The 23,631-nt window shown below is 33.4% G+C and overlaps 4 protein-coding genes across 8 annotated transcripts; 3 read left to right on the plus strand and 1 right to left on the minus strand.

The window, feature by feature from the left end:
- The first annotated feature begins 814 nt into the window (after window positions 1-814).
- Window positions 815-2,400, plus strand: LOC145585659 (cytochrome P450 monooxygenase 76AD131-like). Its single transcript, XM_081642366.1, has 2 exons — window positions 815-1,681; window positions 1,801-2,400. Exons 1-2 carry the CDS (start codon window positions 815-817, stop codon window positions 2,398-2,400), a joined length of 1,467 nt encoding a protein of 488 aa, XP_081498492.1.
- Window positions 2,401-3,978: 1,578 nt separating this feature from the next.
- Window positions 3,979-11,917, plus strand: LOC145586745 (early nodulin-like protein 18). Its single transcript, XM_081643656.1, has 2 exons — window positions 3,979-4,307; window positions 10,999-11,917. The coding sequence occupies exons 1-2, from the start codon at window positions 4,115-4,117 to the stop codon at window positions 11,451-11,453; spliced, it is 648 nt and encodes a 215-aa protein (XP_081499782.1). The 5' UTR covers window positions 3,979-4,114; the 3' UTR covers window positions 11,454-11,917.
- Window positions 5,341-10,163, minus strand: LOC145586744 (uncharacterized). Of its 4 annotated transcripts, none has more exons than XM_081643654.1 (4): window positions 9,768-10,163; window positions 7,873-8,414; window positions 7,566-7,791; window positions 6,830-7,414 (listed from the first exon to the last, which is right to left on the minus strand). In XM_081643654.1, the coding sequence occupies exons 2-4, from the start codon at window positions 8,410-8,412 to the stop codon at window positions 7,395-7,397; spliced, it is 786 nt and encodes a 261-aa protein (XP_081499780.1). In that variant the 5' UTR covers window positions 8,413-8,414; window positions 9,768-10,163; the 3' UTR covers window positions 6,830-7,394. The 4 variants fall into 4 exon arrangements, with proteins under 4 accessions (XP_081499779.1, XP_081499780.1, XP_081499778.1 ...); XM_081643652.1 differs by having other exon boundaries at window positions 6,830-7,475; XM_081643655.1 differs by having other exon boundaries at window positions 6,830-7,490.
- Window positions 11,918-13,027: 1,110 nt separating the features above from the next.
- LOC145585660 (calcium-dependent lipid-binding protein-like) lies at window positions 13,028-21,260 on the plus strand. 2 transcript variants are annotated; one of them, XM_081642368.1, is made up of 12 exons: window positions 13,028-13,223; window positions 13,475-13,600; window positions 14,648-14,749; window positions 15,020-15,070; window positions 16,065-16,185; window positions 16,702-16,823; window positions 16,968-17,066; window positions 17,193-17,273; window positions 17,394-17,479; window positions 18,854-19,079; window positions 19,693-19,857; window positions 20,633-21,260. In XM_081642368.1, exons 2-12 carry the CDS (start codon window positions 13,496-13,498, stop codon window positions 20,984-20,986), a joined length of 1,512 nt encoding a protein of 503 aa, XP_081498494.1. In that variant the 5' UTR covers window positions 13,028-13,223; window positions 13,475-13,495; the 3' UTR covers window positions 20,987-21,260. The 2 variants fall into 2 exon arrangements, with proteins under 2 accessions (XP_081498494.1, XP_081498493.1); XM_081642367.1 differs by lacking the exon at window positions 13,028-13,223 and adding an exon at window positions 13,242-13,370.
- Window positions 21,261-23,631: the final 2,371 nt, after the last annotated feature.

Genomic DNA, 23,631 nt, shown 5'->3' on the forward strand with positions numbered 1-23,631 from the left:
AATTTATTCATTTACATTGTTTAATCTCTTCTTTAAAATGTGTGTCGAAAAGACATGTTATATTAAAATTAAAAAGAAACGAAAAAAGCACTTTGTATGTAGTTTTTTATACAAATGGTAGGAGTTTTAAATTAAAATGCATGAAAATGTATACTACTTTAGTCCTTACTCCTTAGAATAATCAACAACTCCAATACTCCATAATAATGTATTACTTTAAATCAAATTAAAGGTTTCAACAACCACGGTTAATATTACACGGGAGTCAACGTTCAAAAACTAATTTAATCAATTCAATATTTCATACCTGCAAATCTGGTGATTTCCGCTCACCAGTTTTGATTTATTTTCAATTGAATTTTGGGACTTTGCGTTTGTCAAATATTTTTTTTTTTTACAGAAATCACTTCCCCAGCAAATCATTGAATATACTAGTAGAGTATATACTCTAGCTCATTAATAGCATGTTTAATTAAAAAAATTCAATAACTCATACGAGCAGATTATTTAGTCGGTTATTCAATAATAACTCCATATTCTCATATCTCAATATCTTCTATTACAATAATTAGTCGGTAATTCAATAACTCCACTAATTCTCATCATATCTCAATATCTTCTATTACAATAATGGAATAATATATGTATTTGTACTAACGTATCTATTACGGAGTATCGAATTATATCTCAATAGTATTCTTCGTATTAATTAGTTTGTCCTACCTCGTAAGGGTCTAATTGTTATAGAGTACGTATTCAATTATCATATAAATACGAGTACGTTGTACCTTCGGAATTATAAGGCTATCACAAAATGGAATACTACACCACTTTACTAGTACTCCTCGCCATCCTCATCACCACCATCCAAATCTCGAAAAATTTGTTTGGTAAATCCAAACTACCTCCAGGACCAAAACCATGGCCTATTATAGGCAACATTCTCAAGCTCGGCGACAAGCCTCATCGTGCTGTCGCTGAGCTCGTAAAAATTTACGGTCCCATAATGTCTCTCAAGCTAGGGAGCAAAACTACAATAGTTATATCATCCCCGGAAGTAGCCAAAGAAATGTTCCTTAACCATGACTTAGCCCTTTCTAGTAGGTTTGTCCCAGAGGCTGAAAAGGCTGAAAACCACGAAAAATTTTCCATGGTTTGGCTTCCATCAGTAAGCTCCAAACGAAAAAACCTTAGAAAGATTGCGACAATCCAATTGTTCACCAATCGACAACTTAATATGAGTCAAGACATACGGCAAAAGAAGGTGAAAGAGCTAGTTGAGTATGTACAACAATGTTCCGAAAAGGGTCTGCCTGTTAATATTGGTAAGGCCGCGTTCACAACTTCGCTAAATTTGTTGTCCAACACATTTTTCTTGATCGATTTAGCTAGCCATGTTTCTTCAAATAATCAAGAGTTTAAGGATATTATTTGGAATATATTGGTAGAGTGTGGAAGGGCTAATTTATCGGATTTATTCCCGTTACTTAAGAAGTTGGATTTGCAAGGAGCATTGAAGAGAACAAGGGGTTACTTCAAGAAGCTACTTGCAATTTTTGAGGGAATAATTGATGAAAGGTTGAAAGATCCAACAAATGTTAAGGATGATGTTCTAGGTACTCTACTTAAGCTTGTTCAGAATCAAGAATTGAGCGTTGACGACATTAGACATATGCTCGTGGTAAGTTAGTTTAACTATTCTTGCCTTGAATATTATTAATTGAGGGTTTAATTTTATACTTGTATATAAAAATAAATTATAAAGTGTATTCTCATTTAGTAATTTATTTGTGTGTCTAGGATTTGTTTATAGCGGGAACAGATACAACATCAAGTGCATTAGAGTGGGCGATGACAGAATTATTGCGCAACCCCGAAGAAATGAAAAAGGCTCGAACTGAATTGGACCAAGTGCTAGGCAAAGATGGATCAATCATGCAAGAATCCGATATCACAAATTTACCGTACATTGATGCAATAGTGAAAGAAACAATGAGGTTGCACCCAGCCGGACCATTTTTAATACCTCGCAAGGCTGAAGAGGATGTGTTGTTATGTGGCTATTTGATACCTAAACACTCAATTGTTTGGGTTAATATATGGTCTATTGGTCAAGATCCAAGTGTTTGGCCAAATCCAAATATGTTTTCTCCCGAAAGATTTCTAGAGAAAAATATTAATATGAAAGGACAAGATTTTAAGCTCATACCCTTTGGATCAGGAAGAAGGATGTGTCCAGCGATGCCACTGGCAAATAGGATGGTGCATTTGATGTTAGCCACTCTTATCCATTCATTCAATTGGGATGCGGCAAGTCCAAAAGCTACTGACATTGAAGAAAAGTTTGGGCTTACATTGCAAAAAGTTGAGCCACTTCTAGCTATTCCACTTCCTAAGTGATCAACTACCAAGGATCTTGAGGAGTTTAGCTCGATCTTTCAAAATACAATATAATATTACAGTGTAATCATTACCGTTGTTTGCTTCTCAAAAGTTGTGCTTGGGCGGGATATTCAAACTATAGGAGTACCCTCTTAGTACATCATATCATTCATGATCAAGCAAGTGGATCTTCCAAAGAATGTGAAATGTATAATTAGGTCCTGTTCTCAGATTATTTTCAGTTCATTTCATTTTAGTTCAGTTTATTTCAGTTCTAACAAATTCAGTTCAGTTCAGTTCAGTTCAACTCCTAATTTCCTTCTCTTATAAAATATTCAGTTTAGTTCAGCTTTAATAAATTCAGTTTAGTTCAATTCAGTTCAGCTCAGCTCATTTCAGTCAATAAGAACAGGCCCTTACTGTGTTCTATATGACACTCTATTATATATTCATATTTGAAAATTTTTTAAGAGTCTTTGATAATATAGAAGTGTTAATAATGCATGTTAAATTAGTTTTATTCTTGGATGAGGAATACTAATTTAATAAATTAAAATATATGTTGTGAGTGATATTAGTTACGTTACAGAGTACAATACAATAATACATGGAGTTGTGCCAAATGTTTTGTTATTTAAAACATAAAAATAAAAATAAAAATAAAAGACAAATGTAGTATGATTAAGGCCTTATTTAGTTCACCTTATTTTTTCTGAAAATAAGAAAAAATAAGTTTAGATCAGAAAAAAAATAAATTCAGATCTGATCATATCAGAAGAAATAAGTTTAGATCAGAACATCATTTTGTTTTATCGCTAAATATCTTTAATTTCGTAATGAAAAAAATTAAGAAAATCACATATTAATAAAATACACATTATTATGAATTTAAGAAGACCCACTTAATATATTTTTTCCGTATATTTAAAGTCAAATTTGACATTCAGATCAGATCAGACCAGAGCATATCAAATTAGAACAGATCAGATAAGCAAAAATAAGGTGAACCAGACAAGCTCTAACTCCTTCAATTTCTAATTTCAATACCCTTGAAATTTGCAATATTTTCATAATACAACCCATTGTAATTTATAGGAAACATATAATTATCCTATCTACTCAATTTTCATTTATGGATCAAACAATACTCTGTACCATATATCATACTACTCCCTCTGTTTTTAAAGACTTGCTCCATTTTTCTTTTTCGGCCGTTTTCAAATACTTGCTTCATTTCCTTATTTGGAATACTTTTACAATATTTAATTCATTTCTCTCACTTAGTGGATTCAACATAAATCATATTTTATTAATTTCATATTCTCTCAACCAAATCTCTCCACTACTTTTGCTTTTTACAATTTTTTTATTTTTTTACCTACCCCACTATCTCTGTATTTTATTACTTTTTTCAATTTCTCCTAAATCCGTGCGTGAAAAATTGGAGCAAGTAAATAAAAATGGAGGGAGTACATAGTACTGTCGTCGACTAATAAAGTCTCTTGAAAAATAAACCGAAAATAGAACGGAGCGAGTACAGTGTACAGTCATCTCGAAGTCACATGCGAAAGTGCAACAGTGGTCATCCCCCACGTTGTTTCCTTTCCCTTTCTTGCCAATTTCCAAATATACTATCCTACTCTACATTCTACAACGATAAACTTCACTCAAATTAATCTCAACCATCCACCTAAACCATATAATAACTAAACCAGCCGCCGGAGATAGACAAATGGCGGCAATAATGGCTGCGGTAATATATATAACCGCCGTGATTGGTGTTACATCCGGCGTAAGTTACACCAATCACACGGTGGGAGGACCGCCGCCATCGGGTTGGTATTTTAATAGTAGTTCCAATGTATCTTCTACTAATTACTCCGCTTGGGCTGCCACTCAAACCTTCAACCTCGGCGATTATCTTAGTAAGTTCATCTCATATTCTCATCTCAAAAAATTTGCAATCGTCCGAAAAATATAATTTAGAATCGTTAATTTTTTTTACTTATATTTCGCATGAATTAAATTAGAATAACATCCAAATACAATGTTGCTATGAATGGATTTAATTCAAATTGTAAATTACAGAGTCGAATTAATCTCAATTTGTCTTTATTTTATTTTATTTTTTTAAAGAAAGTTGCGTGTTTGAATTTAATTAGTAGACACTTTTCGGAATAAATGTGCGCTAATTACGGTTGTTTTATTTGGGAGAGGAAGTGGCTATTTGTATTGGGCTTAATGGCTCATAGTGAGGTATCTATTTATGGCCCAAATGTCGGGTGTCAGTTGATGTTTATTGTTTTTAAACTTGTCAAGTGTAGTACTGAACGTCATTTCATCAAACTAAATACTGCCTCCGTTAAATATGTTATGAAGTTGCAAAATTACCACATTTAACGGAGGTAGTACTTCAATTTAGGAGAGTAAAGTAACATCAAATTAGCAACATGATGTGGTTCAAATTTTATAAGGAACAATATAACCTATTAAGAGCTTGTTTGGTTGCAATGGGAAGTTATTTCCCAAAGGAATTTGTAACACATGGGAATTTAATTACTACATGAAATTTCTAGGAATTGGCTTAAAGTTGTTTGGTTGATACTTGGGAATTTTAACTTCCTAGGATTTTACTTCCCTTATCTTGTTTGGTTCACTTGCTACATTTCCCATGTATTTTAACAAACTTAACTACCTTTTATCAAAATTATAATACATTCTTTTTTTTTTGAAACTTGCCACAAACAATCAACTCTTAATTTTTTCTTTAATAAGAGCTAAATTACGTTTTTTTTTTTTTTACATTCATTCATGGCAGTTTCATGCTTTACTAATCTAATCCACTGTATAAAAGCTCAATCATATGGAAACTACATGCTCCACTAGTCCACATAAGCGTAAAAATAAACATCACTTTTCAACTTGCATGCATCAGTATCAAATTAAAAAGATGAGCTATGAAGTATTGTTTCTTCCTTCCTTCCCTTACAAAAGATACATTATACTTTACAAAAGAGTTAACCTGATGAAATCCATAAAATGTCAGGTTACGAGCATTACAAAAAATTTACATTTAATCTTGCTATTTTAAATCACAAAAAGCTGCACAAAATATTATAATCGACATAGCAGCAATAGTAAATTAGCCGACACATATATATTGGTGTCGTATTGTAGTGTATCATCACAAAAAGTAACAATAATAGTCCTGCTAATTAAGAGACTTGAAGAGCAGCTCATATGATCCTTTTAGGTACTAGTCTCTTCTTCATAGTATACTTGCAAAAATACCTTTTAATCGGGAATCAACAAACCTTGGACATAAGCATATTTGTAATCGTCTGGAAGGCTGAAAAAGAAATCGACTTCAAGAGGATTAAGAGCAATCTTCTTTGAGATCGTAAGAACATCATTTGGAGATAATCCCTCCATTTTCATGATTTCACTTGTCACTTTCATTCTTCTCTCTGCAGAATTAGACTCATGTTGAAAACAACTAGCAAGACGACCAATATGTTCACTTGCACCTTCCATCACGTCACTAATTTTTGCAAGCTTGGTCGAAAAGTCTTTTAAGGCTTCAATGGTTTCTGTCCTTGCTCTCTTTGTCTTGGTAGTAGATCGTGTTGCTGATGGTGGAGGTCCAGTAGGACTACATTCAGAAGTTGGACTAGATTCCTCTTCATTACAATGGACTTCTTGTTCTTCTCCACCTCTCTGTTCTTGCTCCATCTCCTCAAGCACATCAAACACACTTTCAGCTTCATTTCCCACTGCTCTGTCTTTGCCAAAAATCTTTCCTAGGTCATCATAAAATGGAAAAGGTTTGTTGCGTAACCCTGCAGCATTCTTATGGCTCTGCCAAGTAGAATGATAAAACAAAGTTCAGTCATCAAGTTTTTTTCAAGGATATTAGACAAACAATATAGGACATTAGTTCTAATAATTACCTTAATCCATTCATCCCAAACAGTTTGCGGGCATGTGACAAACTTTCCCTCATCATTCCACCCAAATCCACTTGCACTAGGGCTAAGCATTTCAGTAATAGCATCGTATTGCTTTCTCAAAAGCTTAACTCGAGACTCAATATGAGGCTTAGCTTTTTTGTCACAACCGGGGAGTTTTCCTTTCATAAGAGCTTCAAGCTTAGCATAAGCACCATTTTTAAATTGGCCGTTGTCAGTTTTCCATCCACCAAGATCGACTAGATCATTCAGGGCATTAACAAGTGCACGATCCTCATGTAATGACCATCTCGACAAGTTTCTAGTAGAGTTGCTTCCAGCACTTTGCTTGAAGCTCCCTTGACCAGTACACTGACTCATTTGAAAGCATGTACTCTGTCCAGCACACATATTACAGGAGACATACAAAATTTTTGTGATCTTTAAGTATATAATAATTAATGACATATACAACTTCATAGTTAGCAAGTACGCAAAACTCATTCAAAATAATAAATATCATAAAAATAAAAACAGTAGATATAGATATATATCTGTATAATACATAAAATTGTACACAAAATTGACCATGCTCTGGTATGATCATGTCATGGTACAATTAATAGTAATAGTATTCTTACAAAAAAAAATTCGTAATACAAGTTGTACGAGGGTAGATTATTAAAATCAAGACAACTACTTAATCAGCCCTGGATTGCAACCAAGAGACATACATCTCAGTTGCTAGGTCATGTCTAAAAGAATTCCATGCTGTGCTAATCTCCATAACCTCAATACTTTCACCAACATCTTCTTGCATATAATTTTCAATCAAATGCTCCATAGGATCGACATTCATATAGGTTCGAATGAAGTTATGTACCAAAGCACAACCCAAAATAATCCTACATACGACCTTACGACGATACCAAGTTGTGTTTCGTAGAATACCCCACCTCATTTTCAGCAATCCAAAACATCTTTCTATGACATTTCTTGCTTGAGAATGCTTCATGTTAAAATACTCTTCAGCACATAGTGGTTGAGCACCATTTTTCCAAACACTCAAATGATATCTTTGACCCCTAAATGGTGTTAAAAATCCTTCACAATTCATATATCCAGCATCGCATAAGTAGTAGTTACCTTAAAAAAAAAGGTCTTTAATCCATTTAGACTTAAACAGATCTTTATATTTAATTTACTAATTAATGAAAAATTAGATGTTCTCATTACCTTGAGGGACTCTTAATGGATTTCTTCGAGAAAGTGCATCACGAAGAACTCTATTGTCATGTGCTGAGCCCTCCCACCCAGGTAACACATACACAAATTTCATATCTCGTGTACACACACCTAGGACATTAGTAGAAATCTCTCCTTTTCTATTTCTGAATCTAACTTTATCTTTGTCTCCAACACGAACATAGATATGTGTTCCATCCAAAGCACCTAAACAATTCTACAATAATTTTTCACTTATTAATTGATTTTATATGTGTATGCACTTGTTAAAAAAAAATTACTATAAGCTGCAACTTACCTTGAACCATTTCCACCTGTCATCTTGGCAATTTTCAGTCACTGGCTCTGGTTTTTTAAAAAGAATATGGTGACATCTAAGAAGAGCTTGTAAAACCAAGTTGAAGTGCCTTGAAATTGTCTCCCCACTTCTTCTAAAGTATAATTGAGTTCTTCGATTTTTGGTATCATGAGAAAGTGTAAAAAGGAATAAAGCAACTATTTCTTCCAAACTTGAATTCCTATTTCCTTGCAATTTCCCAACATCCTTAAGCATCTCACAGAACTTATAAAAGCAAGCTCTATCCATTCTAAGGTTATCCAAACATGCTACATCACTCCCTTGGATCATTGGTCTTATATTTAAAATCCTAGCATAAACCCTTTCCTCCATAGAATTATCAAATATGTAGGTTATGGGCGTTGGAATTTTGACGTTCAAAATAGTAAGAAGATACACGAGATCAACCATTATTTTCATTAACATGATCATCAATTGCCTATATATGACAATACATGTTGTTGCAATCTTTTTCTGTTTACTTAAAGGCATACGAGCCATAGCTGAGTAACAAATAAAAATTAGTCTTAGTTGCATAAGAGTAATTTTTAAAAAAAAATCAAAGGAAGGTTGTATTAAATATCTAAACTTAATCGTACCTAGAAAATATATATATGAAAGACAAAGATATAATGGCATATTGTACATCTTATCTATAGCAAAAATCTAAAAAAATGAGAGGAGTTGCTGATTGTTGACAAATATTTATAAACAATGCTCTTCATAAGCTTATATCACCAAATGTATACTACTTCTACTTCACAATTTACAATGAAATAAAATAGAAAGTTGAAAACTATATTCATTCACATAAAGAGCTCCTTAAAATGAACAATAATCCAGATGCATTTAATTGAAAATATGTAAAATTATTAACAAAAATGAAATAAGCACAAACGAAATACACTATAGGATTCAATCATCAAGTTTAGCCGTGTAGTTTGAAGTAACAATTGTAAAATCAAGCAATAACCTCACAAATCACAATATACCAATATCTTCAAATTATACTCTTAAGTTATGCTCTAGTACTTGTCAAAAAAAGATATGCTCTAGTAGTCAAATTTATACTCCTAAATCCATGCCTTAATATATATCCTTACATTTTTTTACGCAAACAAAGAATGTATATACTCCTTGGAGGGGCCCAAGTTCAAGCATACACCAAATTCATATATATCTAAATCTGACTATTTAAAATTCTTAGCAATAAAGAATCATGGTGAAATTGTGATTAATCATAGCAAAATACAAATAATTTGAGCCAAAGTATCTCTAGAATCATGGACTCATGATTAATACTCCCAAAACAAATTTAAGCCCTTTGTTCATCAATTATACTACAAGCTAATCAAAACGTTAAACCCCAACCATCCAACTATTTATGAAATTTAACAAAATTGAACCCATAAATAATTAAAGAAGAAGATTCCAGAAACCAAAATTTGAACCCAGAAAACGTTTTTAATTTTTTTTTTTTACTAGAAACAGCATTATCTTAGTGATTATGCAAAATCATACAAAAAATTGCAAAAAAATAATTCCTTCTACCCTATCCATGCTATGCTCTCCATTCCAATTCAGAAATATTTGGGTAATTTAAAAACCTAGGTTATCAAATTGGAATAATTTTTCTGTCAATTCAAGAACCTCATAATTTATATCACCCATTTTACTTACATGCACCAAGATTTCCGGAGAAATAATGAAAGCAAAAATTCAACCCTTGCTAAACCAATTTAGACAAGCCTCCATATCAAATCCTTTACACAAGTTTAGAAAAATGAAAATGTAGATGTACTAGTTCTTACAAATCAAATTGATAAACCAAGGAAGAAGAGGATAAAATTACATACCTATAATTTGGTTCCCTGGTTGATTATGGAAGAAAGAGATGGAGAGATATGAGACACAATAGCCACAACACCTAAATGCCCACTACTAGAAAAGCAAAGGAGTTTGGAGAGAGAAACAAAAGTGACGGGAAAAAGGAGGGAAATGAAAAAAAAGCAGCGCCAATTTATTATTTCAGGGCTAAAATCGTAAATTCACTCTAAAAATTCATGTGGGAAGTGTAATTGACCAAGGGGGTACAAGGTGAGAAACTTCCTGTACCGTACAGCAATTATGATTTCCCAAGGAAATATCATTGCCTGCATTTTACAAATTACAAGGCAACCAAACAACCCATGAAAATTGAAATTCATGGGAATTTTCATTGCCCATAGGAATTTGTGGTAACCAAACAAGCTCTAAGTTGAAGTTTTGTCGTGATATGAACTTAATTTCTATGGAGTAATAACTTATTCCTTACAAAATAAGTTTAGATGACAAATTTTCAAAGACTACTCACTAGTCAGTAATGATCACTAGTCCAAATATGCTGTATTTGGATTATAAGTTATAATTAGCTCAAACAATTTAAAATAACTTCAAATAGCTCACGTCAATTAAGATTCATTACAGACTACAGAGTATTTAACTAATTGACATATCACAATATTGGGTATTCTATCTAGATTCTATGAAAATGTAGATGGATGGTTTTATAGGCTCGTTTAATTTTGAATTCTTTATATGCATAGTATATACTACATAATACTAGTCCTCTTTAAACTTTAGAGTACTCTAGTACTCGTACAAACTGTAGCCTTAGAATTGAATCAATTTACTATTAGGTGTTTTGAAATAATTCCTACCCGATCTTTCATTTTCATGCATTAATTTTAAAATGACAAGTTCTTTAATAAGAATGCAACATGTGTTTTGCAGTTTGTCATGAAATATGGTATGTCTTGATAAATTGACAATTACACGGAGTAGTAAATAACTAAAATAAAAAGATGTCAAATTTCAAAATAAGTACAAAGTACTACGTAATAATTGTCTTGATAAAAAAAAAAAAAAATTGTCATCCTATACTAAGTTCCTAATTTTAAGTAGTGGTTAATAAAGTGTCCAAATGTAAATACTTGTGTATCCCAATCATTTTCTTCCCTTGTGTTTTACCCGGGAAAATTTACCATTACCATCATTTCAATTTGCACAACACTAACAAACTTTCCCACTCTTTCTTTATCTTGGCAGTTTTCAATACCAACACTAATCAAACAGTGATCCAAACATACAATTCCAATACTTACAACAACTGTACCTCCGATGACTCCTCCGACAACAACACCCTCGTCTTCAACTCGGGTGCCACCAAGTTTGATCAGCCATTGACCATCTCCGTTCCATTGACTAAAGTGGGCCCCAACTACTTCTTTTCTGATGCCGAGGATGGGCGCCAATGCCAACGTGGCATGAGGTTTGACATTAAGGTTGGCCAAGGGTTGGGCCTTCCCCCGAGCCTTAATCAACCTCCACCTCCGCTGTACACTGCTCCGCCAATGGCGGAGCCTCCCCCGGCTTTTCAAGGGAGTGGAGGTGGTCAAGGAGAAAGCATGTACAATGGAGTAGAGAGGCTAGCTGATGGAATATTTGGAGTTGCTGTGATTTGGGCTGGTCTTATTGTTTTGGGCTTGGGCTTTGTTTTTTAATTGTTGAAGTAAGCCCATAATCGAAGGTCAATTTTGAAGGGTAGTTTAGTAAATGTAGTTTTTGGATTTAGATGTCGGTAAGGACTAAAGAGCCATGAAATTATTGTTGGCGGGAGACACATGTATACTTTAAATTATTTTTCTTTTGATGTGATAATGTAATACCTCTTTGATTAAACTACGAGTAGAATAGTATTAGCATCTATACAACGTCGGATCTAGAGATAATTCTATGCAATGTATACTTTGTAGGTTTTATTTTATTTTTATTTTATTTTTTATTTTTTTTAGTGAAGACGAAATATATACTTTGCATCGAATTATATGGGTTTTTCAATACTTAAACATGTAACCTACAAATTTGTAATATAGTTTTCATTTAGGTCATATGGGTACTAACAACCAATGTACTATATAATATCAATTGTTTTATTTTGACAAAGTCAACTAAGCATATACTCATAGATGCGTATGAAATGTGTATTGTACTGTTGTGGGTAGAAGTAGAATGATTTACATGTAAGTTGATCATAAATTAGGTCAATCTTTGATTGGTACATATTTATTATAATAAAATAAGAAAATTAGACATCATGAATATGATCATATATAAGAGTAATACGAAGTATGTATTTTATTTTTAAAAATCTAACTAGGTTAAATTAGATCAAGCGCCCAAACTTATTTAAAGTAAAACTATACTTAACCCTTCATGATATGCATCAAATGACCCAAAATGTACACAAAATAATAAACCGATCAAACCAAACCCAACTTAAAATAAACAAAACTCAGTGAAGCTCACATTTAAAAGAATTAAATCCTATGTGAAAAAAATTGCTCCATATCAAATAACCTGAACTTACCCATTTAATTAGAGATAACCACACATTTATGTAATAACCATTTCAAGCAAAAGAAATACAAAAAATTTTACATGTGGCTAGGGTTACCTAGTCATAAGTTAATCGGGCGGTCAGGCATTACCCGATCAATTATAATGTGGACGGGTTACTCGGTTGGTTAGGGATTGTCCAGTTAATGTTTTAGTGTATGTCAGCTTTTTTTTTGGACATATGCTTAATCAACAAAGCTATTACAAACTAGGTAAAAGGTTTGCTAACAAACTCAAAGGAACTTTACTTGCCCCTTTGTTACAAAAACAAATAAAACAACATTCCACTTTCCTCGCTTGATCTTGTTGTCGTGAAACTCCAATCACTTGTCTTTGAACTTGTTTATTGGAACACCAATTATCACTTTCGCATTCCATTTCCCATTGAACTTTGGAGATGAGTGAAAAGATGGAAACCCATACCTTCTGGCATACACTTTAACAAACCTGGGAGATCACTTTCGCATGTCAGCTTGTTGTATGATGTAACTAGCTACACCAAAAAAGCGCTAAACCAAAAAAAAAAAAAAGTGGATTTTAAGACAGTATACAAGAAAATTCAAATATTTTTTTGTAGGATAAAATTAAAAAAGAAAAAAAAAGTGACAGTTATAATTTTTATTTATTTTTTATTACTGAAAACAATTCCCAAACAGCGGGTGTTCTTTTCCTGCAGGTTGACGCTACGCCACGATTTTGTCTTAAGAGGGTGATAACATTTTTAATGGCAATCACAAACTCCAACTTCATCGTTTTAGCGGGTTAATTACTGTATTGTGATTATCAACTAATTACTCTCAAGCTTTTCAGATAATCCCAGGTCCACTTTGATAACGAAATCATCCCATAAATCTCATCAACTTCTGTCTTCTCCAGTAATTACTTTTAAAACCCTCTCATTTATTACACCATTTCAGTTACCCTTTTTGATCCGTTATTTGATTTTTTCTTAATTATTCCCTACTAATCTCTCATTTTGCAATTGTTGATTCCCCTTTTTTTTTTCCTCGAGATTTTTTTGGGTATTTTTTAATTTGGTTTGATGTGATTTTTTGATTGATTTTTTGTTTAATTTGTTGTTTGTTTCTTGATTTTTTCTGGGTTTTTGTTTTTTCTGAATTTGCAGGGAAAATTATAGGTAGGAAAAATGGGTTTGATTTCGGGGATGATGTTGGGTGTAATAGTTGGGATCGGATTGATGGCTGGTTGGCATCGGATGATGCAGCATCGAAGCAATAAACGAATTGCCAAGGTTTTATTTCATCTCATTGACTAATTTATCTCTCCTTTTTTTACGTTTTTGGTTTTTGAAATTTACTGAATATTTTTGTTGATTGTTGATTTTTGGTTGAACATTTAGCCTTCCATTTTTTCTGGGTTTTGTTTTGTTTCTTTCTAATTTGAGGTTTTTCCAATATGGTTATTTGATTATTGTGAAAATTGAATTGTGGGATTAGGATGAAAATGTATCTTGTGCTGCATACCAAAAGTTAAAATTTGCACACTTATTTTGAGCATAGCTAGGTTTATGACTTGGATAAAATAATTTGTGAAGTACTAAATTTGTTCTGTGTATTGGGGTTAGAGAGGTAGTCCGTGTTTTGATGAAAGAGGGCTGCTTCGAGTATCATAGATTCAGAGGATTAGTTGATCATGTGTATGGTGTAGTTGATCATAGATTCAGAGGAATAGTGGGACTCTCTTTAGTGAAAGGAATTTGCTATCATGTCAATACTTTGTTAGTCATACTACGTGAAATGTTGATTGTCGATTCTAGGTATAGTTTTTGACAGATTAGAGGCAGAAACTGCGAACGTCTAGACTTCCCAAACCTTGCCGTGGTAGGAAATTTAATGGGTTTCTGTTGTGATTGTTGTTTTATGAAATGAGAGCATCTTGGACTCGTGGTTTTTAAACCACAGTTCACCTCTCTAGTGATTGCTAAGGTTGCATGATAAATTACTCTACCCTTAATAGCTTGCTGGAAACCCTTTATAAAAATTGACTGTGGATGAGTCAAAATGTTTGCTTTACTTGTGGTTAGTTATGAACTTATGCCTGGATCTGTTTATTACACCTATATGGTATTAAACTATATATATTTACTGGGAACTTTGACATGACTCTGTCTCTTGGTGTTATTTACATGTGTTTGTTTCTTAGTGGAACTGTTTTTGACTGTTGATGCTTCTTGATTAGAATTATACTTAGATGTTTTTCAGGTTTTTAAATTTTTGGCTCTCAGGATTTTGGCATTGTCTATTTGTGTAATTCTGTATTTGCTTCCATTGTCATGCAGGCAGCTGATATTAAGGTTCTTGCCTCCCTTGGCAGAGAAGAGTTGAAGAAAATTTGTGGTGAAAGTTTTCCGGAGTGGATATCTTTTCCTGTTTTTGAGCAGGTCCCTACTTTGATAATCTTCTTTTGCCTCCTTTTACTCTTAAACATAGATGCAAGCTGTCAAATTTTTTTTTTTTTTTCTATGCTCCTATATGTTATTGCTTTCAATCTCTGACTCTTATCGACATAGTGTAGAAAGATCAAAGTGCAAATTTAAGAAAATAGAAATTTTATACATTGATTATGATTTACGTTGAAGAGATGTCACAAAAACTTTTATGGTTGAAAGCAGGCTGACTTAGTATCTTGATATTTTCTGATGTTTTTTCAGGTGAAATGGTTGAACAAGCAGTTGAACAAGCTGTGGCCATATATAGCCGATGTAAGTTCTTTCATGAGAAAATACAAGTTTCTTTCATGATGATAACCAAAAATCGTAATTGATGATGAATGAAAGCCTTTGTACTTTTCTTACATTCGTTTTTCTATATCTGGGTTAGGGGGAGGGGAGTAAGGTTTATGAATGATTAGCTTACAGTTATTTGGATGATTTTTGATAAATTTGATTATCACGAGTCTAAAGGATTTTCACGAGGAATTCTTTTCCGTCCATGCATTGAAGCATTGACCAAGCAGTTGAGTGATAATATTACACACTATGGGGGAAGGTAGATGTGAAGGTGTGGAAGGGCAGTGGTGTTTATGCAATAAAACACTTAGTTTATGGCTTTGTGATGTGTGTGCTCAAAACTGGAAATAATTAATGCTGTTGTTACATAGCTTTCCAACCAGCAAAATAGTTTCTTTCTACAGTCTTAAACTAATTTTTTTGTAAATGTTATAACAGGCATAACCAAATCTCTATTTGAATTATTTTTCACTTATTTGCTGAGTGGCATGTACTAATGTTTTGTCAAATCAAGAGATGCCTCTCCTAGCAATTGCAGGCTAACAATTTATGCTATATACAATTAAGCTCTAGTCCCATCCATTGGTTTGAATCTTGTATGATAGATTGATAGGGTGACGTTAGTGTGAACTCTGTGTATTTGGAATGAGTTCTTCATTATAATCACAGCTCTAAGTATAAAGCAGTTGTGGTACTTTTTAGATATTGGGCTATTGCTGATCACTGTGTTAGGATTCTTAGGAGCTTTTTATCACTTGGGTTTCTGTACTCTTTTCAATTGTGTACTGAACTTCGATAAGCTCTGAAAAAGAATTTTGATATTCTGGTGTTTGTGCCCAGAATTTAGAAGGAGAGAGTCAGCTTTTCCTTTTTACCACCTGAAGTCTTTCCTCTTCTTCTTTTTTTTTTTTTTTTTCTTTTTATTTGTTTATTTTTTTAAATAGTTGTGTTTCTGAATTATTCTCAGGCAGCAGAGCTGATAATAAGGGAGTCTGTCGAACCACTTCTGGAAGAATATCGTCCGCCTGGAATTACTTCAATGAAGTTCACTAAACTCACTCTTGGTACTGTTGCCCCTAAAATAGAAGGTATGTTTTTGTTCATTCATCTGATCCTTTAATTTGGAGGGACTTTGTGATATGTTATTTCTTAAGATAATTTTTTTCCAGTTCTAATCATGCATGACACGTATTGTTGCTATTGTTAGTGCTTATTGAATTTAAGACATAACTAATGTGTAAAACTGTATATAGCTAGTATGTTGAAATGTCAGAATAATTTTAAATGATTTGTCCTAAATTGCTTCCTCATGGATGACTTATGCAGTCATATGGAAGCAATTTGCTGATTTCTGTAGTATAGAAGTTTGTTCTATCTCTGTACGCTTGTTAGCCTGTCAGTTCCACGATTCCATTGATAGCAATAGAAGGAAATGATCAATTTATATTGATGGGAATGTTGTTAGGGAGTGCTTTTGGGCTTTTTGCACCCACTTCTTGAGTCCTGGACAAGTGTGCCTCCGCCTTTGTCTAGTCTGGTGTAGTTAAGCTGCTTCATTTGTATTATTTTGAATACGCTTACATGCATTTGCTCAACCACTGCAGGTATACGTGTCCAGAGCTTCCAGAAGAGTCAAATAGTCATGGATATTGACCTACGATGGGGTGGTGACCCCAACATCATTATAGGTGTTGAAGCTGCACTTGTTGCTTCTATTCCTATTCAGGTCAGTTGGTGCCTTTTTTGAATGATTACTTCCTTACTCCCCATCGTCTGTATTCCTCTCCTGGTTCATAAAGTTTATTGCATTCCTTGCTCATCTACATTCCCAAATGTTGTCTCATTTGGCCATCACTTGTTGTGGTTGCAGTTCAAAGATCTTCAAGTTTTTACGGTTGTCCGTGTCATTTTCCAACTGGCCGAAGAGATTCCCTGCATTTCTGCTGTTGTTGTTGCTCTACTTTCAGATGTACATCAGCCTGTTCTTTTTCCTTTTTCATAGATCTTGTTTGGACCTTATTGCAGAGTATATTTATTTTATTGATTCTTTTTTGGGGGTTGTAAACTGAATGGTGCTCGTCTTATTTTTGACCAGCCAAAGCCTCGAATTGATTATACTCTAAAAGCAGTTGGTGGGAGTCTAACAGCTCTACCTGGTATTTCTGACATGATTGATGTAAGCAAGCTTTATCATCTGATCTTTTGGGGGTTCTAACGTATATATGAACTCCTAGTGTTAACCAGAAGATACTGTAGCTTGAACATATGAATATGCTCTTTGTGTTCAATTGTGCAGGATACGGTGAACACAATTGTAACTGATACACTGCAATGGCCTCACAGGATCGTTGTTCCAATTGGTGGTATTCCAGTGGATATAAGGTAATAGAAGTTTATTATTGTCCTGATTTGTTTTGGCTTATATATGGGAGCCTGCAATAGTTAAAATAAAGTTGTAGGTGTAAAGATCTTTTTGAATTTTAATCTTAATCTGTTACTTTCCATCTGTTTACATGTTTGCTTTGATTACATTTTACAATGTGAGGACGCTGAAGTCGGATGTTCATTATATATCCAGATAATCGTCCCATTTTATGCTGTTAGATTTATAGTTGTCACCGACTCACTGTGTTGTCAATTGAGGCTTGTAGTACATTTGAAAGAGTAGAAATAGTGGTACTTAACTCTGCAGCTGTTTCTGGTGTCTTAGCTTGTTATTGGGTACTAGAAGCGTGAAGTTAATGTTTATGAAAATTTGAATAGACAAGAGTGTTATGGGTTATATTATAACTTGTAAGTTTAAATGGTAAAGAGAAGAAAGAGATAGAAACATCAGCATGAGATATTGAAACCAGCATGGAGGACTGGTGGAGGACTGGAGGAGAGTTAACTGAGGCAGAATGTGCTAAGATGCAATGATGCATGTCATTATGTTGAAGGTAGTTAAGAATCATTGTGTATAATAATTATATGGGTCACATCATTCCTTAATATCCGTTTTTATTTTTTTAACTGATTAAATTGGGAAAGACCCTCTCATCTGAATTTTCCAATAACCTGAAAATTTTACTCTTATAGAAGCCTTACATGTTATCTAGTCCCTTGCCTTTTGAATAAGTGAATAGTTATTGCGTATATGTCCTGTTTCCTTCCCAATTGTTAAAGATTGAATTTAAAATCTATTGGTCATGGGTTGTGGGCCTCATGGCCTTGGGATGTATTTAGATATCTTGCTTTAATCAGTTATATTAGGCTTAGGCTCTAATATGTGGGTTTTATCTTCTAGTTTCCTAATATTAAGATTATGATTTAGGAAGTATCTTATTTTCCTAACTCATTTTCGTTTGTAAATAGGACCTATGTGCTATGTATTTTCTCATTTGAATATTATGAATCATATTGAGAATTAGCTGAGTTTTTTCAGCTTAATAATTGGTTTTAATTGTTTATGATTTCTTTCATTTCCATCTCTATCAGATAGTCAGTAGGTTATCATTGTGGTGCAATATGTTTTTACATTGTGGGAATTTGTTTGGCTCTATGATGTTATTTTCTGATGAAAAGCTATCCCTGAGTAGTTGATACATTCTCAGATCAGCCTTTTGTCAATTGAGTAATTCAACTTTCCTAGTCTACTTCATCTCCCTCTCACATTGTTGATGTTTTTTCTTTAATCATGGGCCTCTTATCTCCACTCCTTCATTCTCTCACTATATCTTTTAATTAAGCTATATCTTATTGCTGGTTATTCTGCAGTGAATTGGAGCTTAAACCCCAAGGCAAGTTGACCGTGACAGTTGTAAAAGCCAATGATTTGAAGAATAAGGAATTAATTGGGAAGTCAGATCCCTATACAGTTGTGCATATTCGTCCACTTTTTAAGGTTAAGACAAAGGTTGTCGAAGACAATCTCAATCCAGTTTGGAATGAAACTTTTGAAGTGATTGCAGAGGACAAGGAGACACAATCACTTATAATTGAGGTTTGAATTTCCTCCTTCCATCTCCACTTTCTTTTTATGTGAGTTTTTGTCATTCTGCTTTCCTTGCTACCCCATATAAAACTCCTCTTGAGATACACCATTAAGTTTAAATATTGACAAATAGTAATGATTCACTGTTTTGTAATTTTATTGCTTCAACCTTAGATATTGACAAAATGTGATTTTATGTAGTTGTATAAGATAGCTTAAGTTCTTGCAAGGTTTCTAGCTAACCCTTTTCAAGCTTTATTGAAATTATTCGACAACTTTTGATGACGTTAAATGTTGGTACAAAGGTACATCTTGCTTTGCCAGCCTTTTCTCATTTCATGGTAACTTGCTCTTGGGTCCTAATTTAGGTGTTGGTTGCATTTAAGTTTTGAAGTATGAACTTTATATTAGTTTTAATATTCATTAGCGCAATGATGTAAATTGTACATTGGTCGATGTTCATTAAAATAGGGCAACATGTTACCTGCAATTAGCATCTTAAAAACTGTAATAAAAATTTTGCTTTTAGTAAACTTAAGCTGATAGGTAGACTATTTTTAACTTTGTAAAAGGAATCGACAATTGCTATAAATAGCGGGGAGTGATTCGTTTCCTCGTGCAGGTATTTGACAAGGATATTGGGCAAGACAAGAAACTAGGCATTACAAAATTGCCTCTCTTTGATCTGGAACCTGATAGTCTTAAAGAAGTTGAACTAAGATTGACACCGTCACTTGATATGACTAAGGTGAAAGATAAGAAGGACAGAGGAACTATAACACTCAAGGTGCCACTATATACTTGAAATATTATTCTTATGTTTACTTTTATGGCTCGTTAATTTGACAGTTGATTTTTGCATGTACGCTTGTGCTGATTCTATTCGTTTTTTATAATTGTGAGTTAAATTGCCTGGTTGACATGATGCAGCTTGTGTATATGGATATTTCTTCTTTTTTAAGAGTTGGGGTAGGATTGTGGTCAGGTGGGTGCAGGGGCTTATGCGGCAGCGGGCAGCCAGGTGGGGATATGGGGTGGTTGTGTGGTGGCTGGGGAGAGGAAGAGGACATTTACCATTGTGTTTTGAGTAATTGTTTAGTGATGCAGTGTTGGGTTTACATGATAAGTTGGTATATGCTTTTAGGTGTTCACTTGCCTGCTTTGGGGGCATAATGATATGTCTATATGTCTAGTCCTCTAGGTATGAAAGTAGTGATCCTAAAATTTGAATACTAGATGTCCATTGTCGTCTTCTTGGTATCTCCTTTTTGTTTTTTCTCCCCTATATCACCAAGTTCATAGATATTTACAATCCCATTTAACTTCCCCGCATTAGATATTCATGTTGCCTTTATGCATGACTAGTTATTCATAATTTAAGCTACCAATCCTTTATGGCATGTATTAATGATGAAACTGCTAGCTGCTTCAATATCCTATGGTGTATTAAACTATTAAAAAAATTACACGTGAAGCTTCAGCAGCGAAGGTTGGGCTGACTGCCCAGCAAAATGTGATATTTCTAGGAATTAATGAGAAATTATGTATTGATCTATCTTTAGGTGATGTATCATCCATTTAACAAAGAAGAGCAACTAGCTGCCTTGGAAGCGGAGAAATTGATGGCCGAGGAGAAAAAGAAGATGAAGGAAGCTGGTGTCATTGGGAGCACTGTGGATGCACTTGATGGAGCTGCATCATTTGTTGGATCCGGGATCGGAATGGTGGGAAGTGGTGTTGGAGCTGGTGTTGGAGCTGGCGTTGGTCTTGTTGGTTCAGGTTTCGGAGCCGTTGGAAGTGGCCTAAGCAAAGCTGGGAGATTCATGGGGAGGACAATTACTGGGCATTCTGCTAGCAGGAGGAGTGGCTCAACTACACCTTTGAGCCAGGAAAACGGTAGCATGAAATCCCAGTAGTTGTTTGCAGATAGAATCAGTAGTTTTCAGGTGAATTTGACCAGTGTGTATTTTAGCTTCTTTTTATTTTTTTGTCATAGTTTTTTAAAATGTTAATAGGAATTTTTAGCATTTGTTGCACAGAACTTTCTTCAACATATACTTTTCGTTTTTTTTTTTTTTTTAATCCACCGCCTGTTAGGGTGCATGAAAAATGAACAATATGTATAATATGAAATGATTCAAAGTATGAACTTTTGCTGGACTTGATTATGGACATCTGTTTTTAAACCGAGGTTCCTAAATTTGCTATAGTACATTTTTTGCAAGACTTTCAATACTTGGCTGTAGCATAAGATTGTGTTGAAGGTGAATTTTAGTAGCACAACAGAAACTAATGATTTTAATTAGCTTTTACACTAAACTGCTGTGGTTGAGCTAAATTGTCTGGCAATTGGATTTGCAACAGCTTAATAACAGCAGATTCAGCCATAGACGGGGTTCAAAGTAATGGAAATATAATGGTTGCAACTAGTGTGTGGTATGGGTATCTCCGGTCTGGCACAATCCCCCACCAACTTAGGCACACGCTCTCTTTTTTCACAAAGTATGAGGATTGCATTTTAAACCAATTCTCTCTCTTACAGCGTTATCTATAAACCTTACTCGTATAATTTAATTTTATTTTATATCTCCCCATTAAAACTAATGTGTCGCTTGAAAAAATGGAAGGAAGGAATACTCAGGGCATGATCTCTTCAGCTTAATTTCAGTTCAGTTTAATTTAATTTCTAATTTTCTTATCTCATAAACAATTCAGTTCAATTCAGCTTAATAAATTAGAATAAGCCCTCACTTCTAATGCAACGAGAAAGGTTAGAGTAAACAAAAAGGGAGTACTCCCAATGTTGACATTTAAACATGAGATGGGTAGAGTGTAGACAAATCAAATAAAACCATAAGAGTAGTACTCGTACTGTAGTATAATATAGGCTGTCATATCCCATACTATTATTGTCTTTTAGGGATTCAATATCAACTATCAAGGTATCTTCAAACAGTACGTAGTTTCTTGGATCTTTGCTTTTCGACCTTGTTGTCTCTCTTCTCTAGTTTTTGTCCATCATCATCACCCCTTTTACTTTTGTTTTTGCTGCACTATTACGAGTAGCATCTTTTCTTAAGTCAAAATTCTTATTATTATGTTTTTACCATTATTTTTATAGCTCGTCATTTTACTTCCATTTTATGTGTAAACTAGTGTGTGTCCGAGCGATGTTCTGGGTCATTATTATAAATATCATATTGTAATATTTAAATATATATACATATAAAATTGAGATCATGTGAGAATCAAGGTGAATAATAGGAATTAGGAACTAATTTCAGCCATTGATCGCACTTCATCTAATGACACACATTACACCCGCTCTCATTAATGACATTCTCGTAATTTTGCTGTTTTAAACTTTTTTTCAATTTTTTAACTTTTAAGGCAATTTCATTTACTTTAAGACTGATTTCATTTACTTTTACTAAATTTTCATTTACTTTTGAGAAATGAAACTGGAAACTACTTTATAAAGTTAAAATATTACAAAAATATCATTAATGACACGGGAAGCATGTAAGACGTCCGATTAACATAATCTAAGGGCCTAGATTAGTTCCTAGTTCTTGTCTTAGCTTTGGTTTTCATTATAACTTGGTTCTATATATATATATATATATAAATATATATATATATCGCATCATCAATATTATTAAACAATAGAATAACTAATGGAAACAAATATATAAATAAACCCCTCAGTCAAAGTTAGGTATATAATCAAATTAAATGTGTTAATAAATACTACCTCCGTTTTTATTTAGTTGACACCTTTCTCTTTTCACGCTTGCCAACACGCTATTTTAACGATTAATATCTCTAATTCTTGACATTGTAAAATTATAAAAAAGTGGATATTAATAAAATATACAGTGAGACGATTCAAACAAGATCCCACTTGACTATATTTTATCGTAGCTATATATCACAAAAACTAGTCAAAGTGTAGTTTGTAAATAGTGTAAAGTCAAATGATGTCAACTCAAAAAAACGGTGGTATAAAAAGTATAACTAAAAGTTGAAGATTGTTAGACTTTCAACTTAATTATTGTTGGTTCAGCTTGTCTTGCGTATGTCCACTTATAAAAGAATAAAGTAACCCATATAAAACTGATCAAGTAACCCCTGTAATACTAACTGAGTAATCCTTTATAACACTAATCGAGTAAACCTATAACACTGACTAAGTAACCTCTTTAACACTGACCAAGTAACCCATATTATACTAACGAAGTAACCCTTACCAAACGATGTGGCCAGCCACATATAAGACTTTGTGTTGTTGGTTTGAGTTTTAACACTACAAAAATCATTTTTTTTAACATACCTAATTTTCTTTGTAATTTGTTTTTCCCAAAATGCTCTGTATTATTTTTGACATATGGACTAATGGTTACCCTTTGTCTCTCTTCGTTCTAAATCCATCAATTAATATAATCAATCAATCAATCAATCAAAGCCTTAATCCCAAAATCAATTAATATAATGCAAGAAAAAAATAAATAAATAAAATCTTCAAACCCATTTGCTTTTACTCTGTATTTTACAACTTTGT

The sequence above is a fragment of the Chenopodium album genome, chromosome 16 (genome assembly GCF_948465745.1).
Source record: "Chenopodium album chromosome 16, dcCheAlbu1.1, whole genome shotgun sequence".
NCBI classification, from domain to species: domain Eukaryota; kingdom Viridiplantae; phylum Streptophyta; class Magnoliopsida; order Caryophyllales; family Amaranthaceae; genus Chenopodium; species Chenopodium album.

Excerpts from the sequence above, each read along its gene's own strand:
- LOC145585659 (XM_081642366.1), top strand. The coding sequence starts at position 815 with ATGGAATACTACACCACTTTACTAGTACTCCTCGCCATCCTCATCACC. Across the intron at positions 1,682-1,800 it reads ACATTAGACATATGCTCGTG|GATTTGTTTATAGCGGGAAC; the intron begins GTAAGTTAGTTT and ends TTGTGTGTCTAG.
- LOC145586745 (XM_081643656.1), top strand. The coding sequence starts at position 4,115 with ATGGCGGCAATAATGGCTGCGGTAATATATATAACCGCCGTGATTGGT. Across the intron at positions 4,308-10,998 it reads CAACCTCGGCGATTATCTTA|TTTTCAATACCAACACTAAT; the intron begins GTAAGTTCATCT and ends TTATCTTGGCAG.
- LOC145586744 (XM_081643652.1), bottom strand. The coding sequence starts at position 8,412 with ATGGCTCGTATGCCTTTAAGTAAACAGAAAAAGATTGCAACAACATGT. Across the intron at positions 7,792-7,872 it reads ACAGGTGGAAATGGTTCAAG|AATTGTTTAGGTGCTTTGGA; the intron begins GTAAGTTGCAGC and ends AAATTATTGTAG. Across the intron at positions 7,476-7,565 it reads TCCATTAAGAGTCCCTCAAG|GTAACTACTACTTATGCGAT; the intron begins GTAATGAGAACA and ends TTTTTTTTTAAG.
- LOC145585660 (XM_081642368.1), top strand. The coding sequence starts at position 13,496 with ATGGGTTTGATTTCGGGGATGATGTTGGGTGTAATAGTTGGGATCGGA. Across the intron at positions 16,824-16,967 it reads TTGCTTCTATTCCTATTCAG|TTCAAAGATCTTCAAGTTTT; the intron begins GTCAGTTGGTGC and ends TTGTGGTTGCAG. Across the intron at positions 17,480-18,853 it reads GGTATTCCAGTGGATATAAG|TGAATTGGAGCTTAAACCCC; the intron begins GTAATAGAAGTT and ends GTTATTCTGCAG.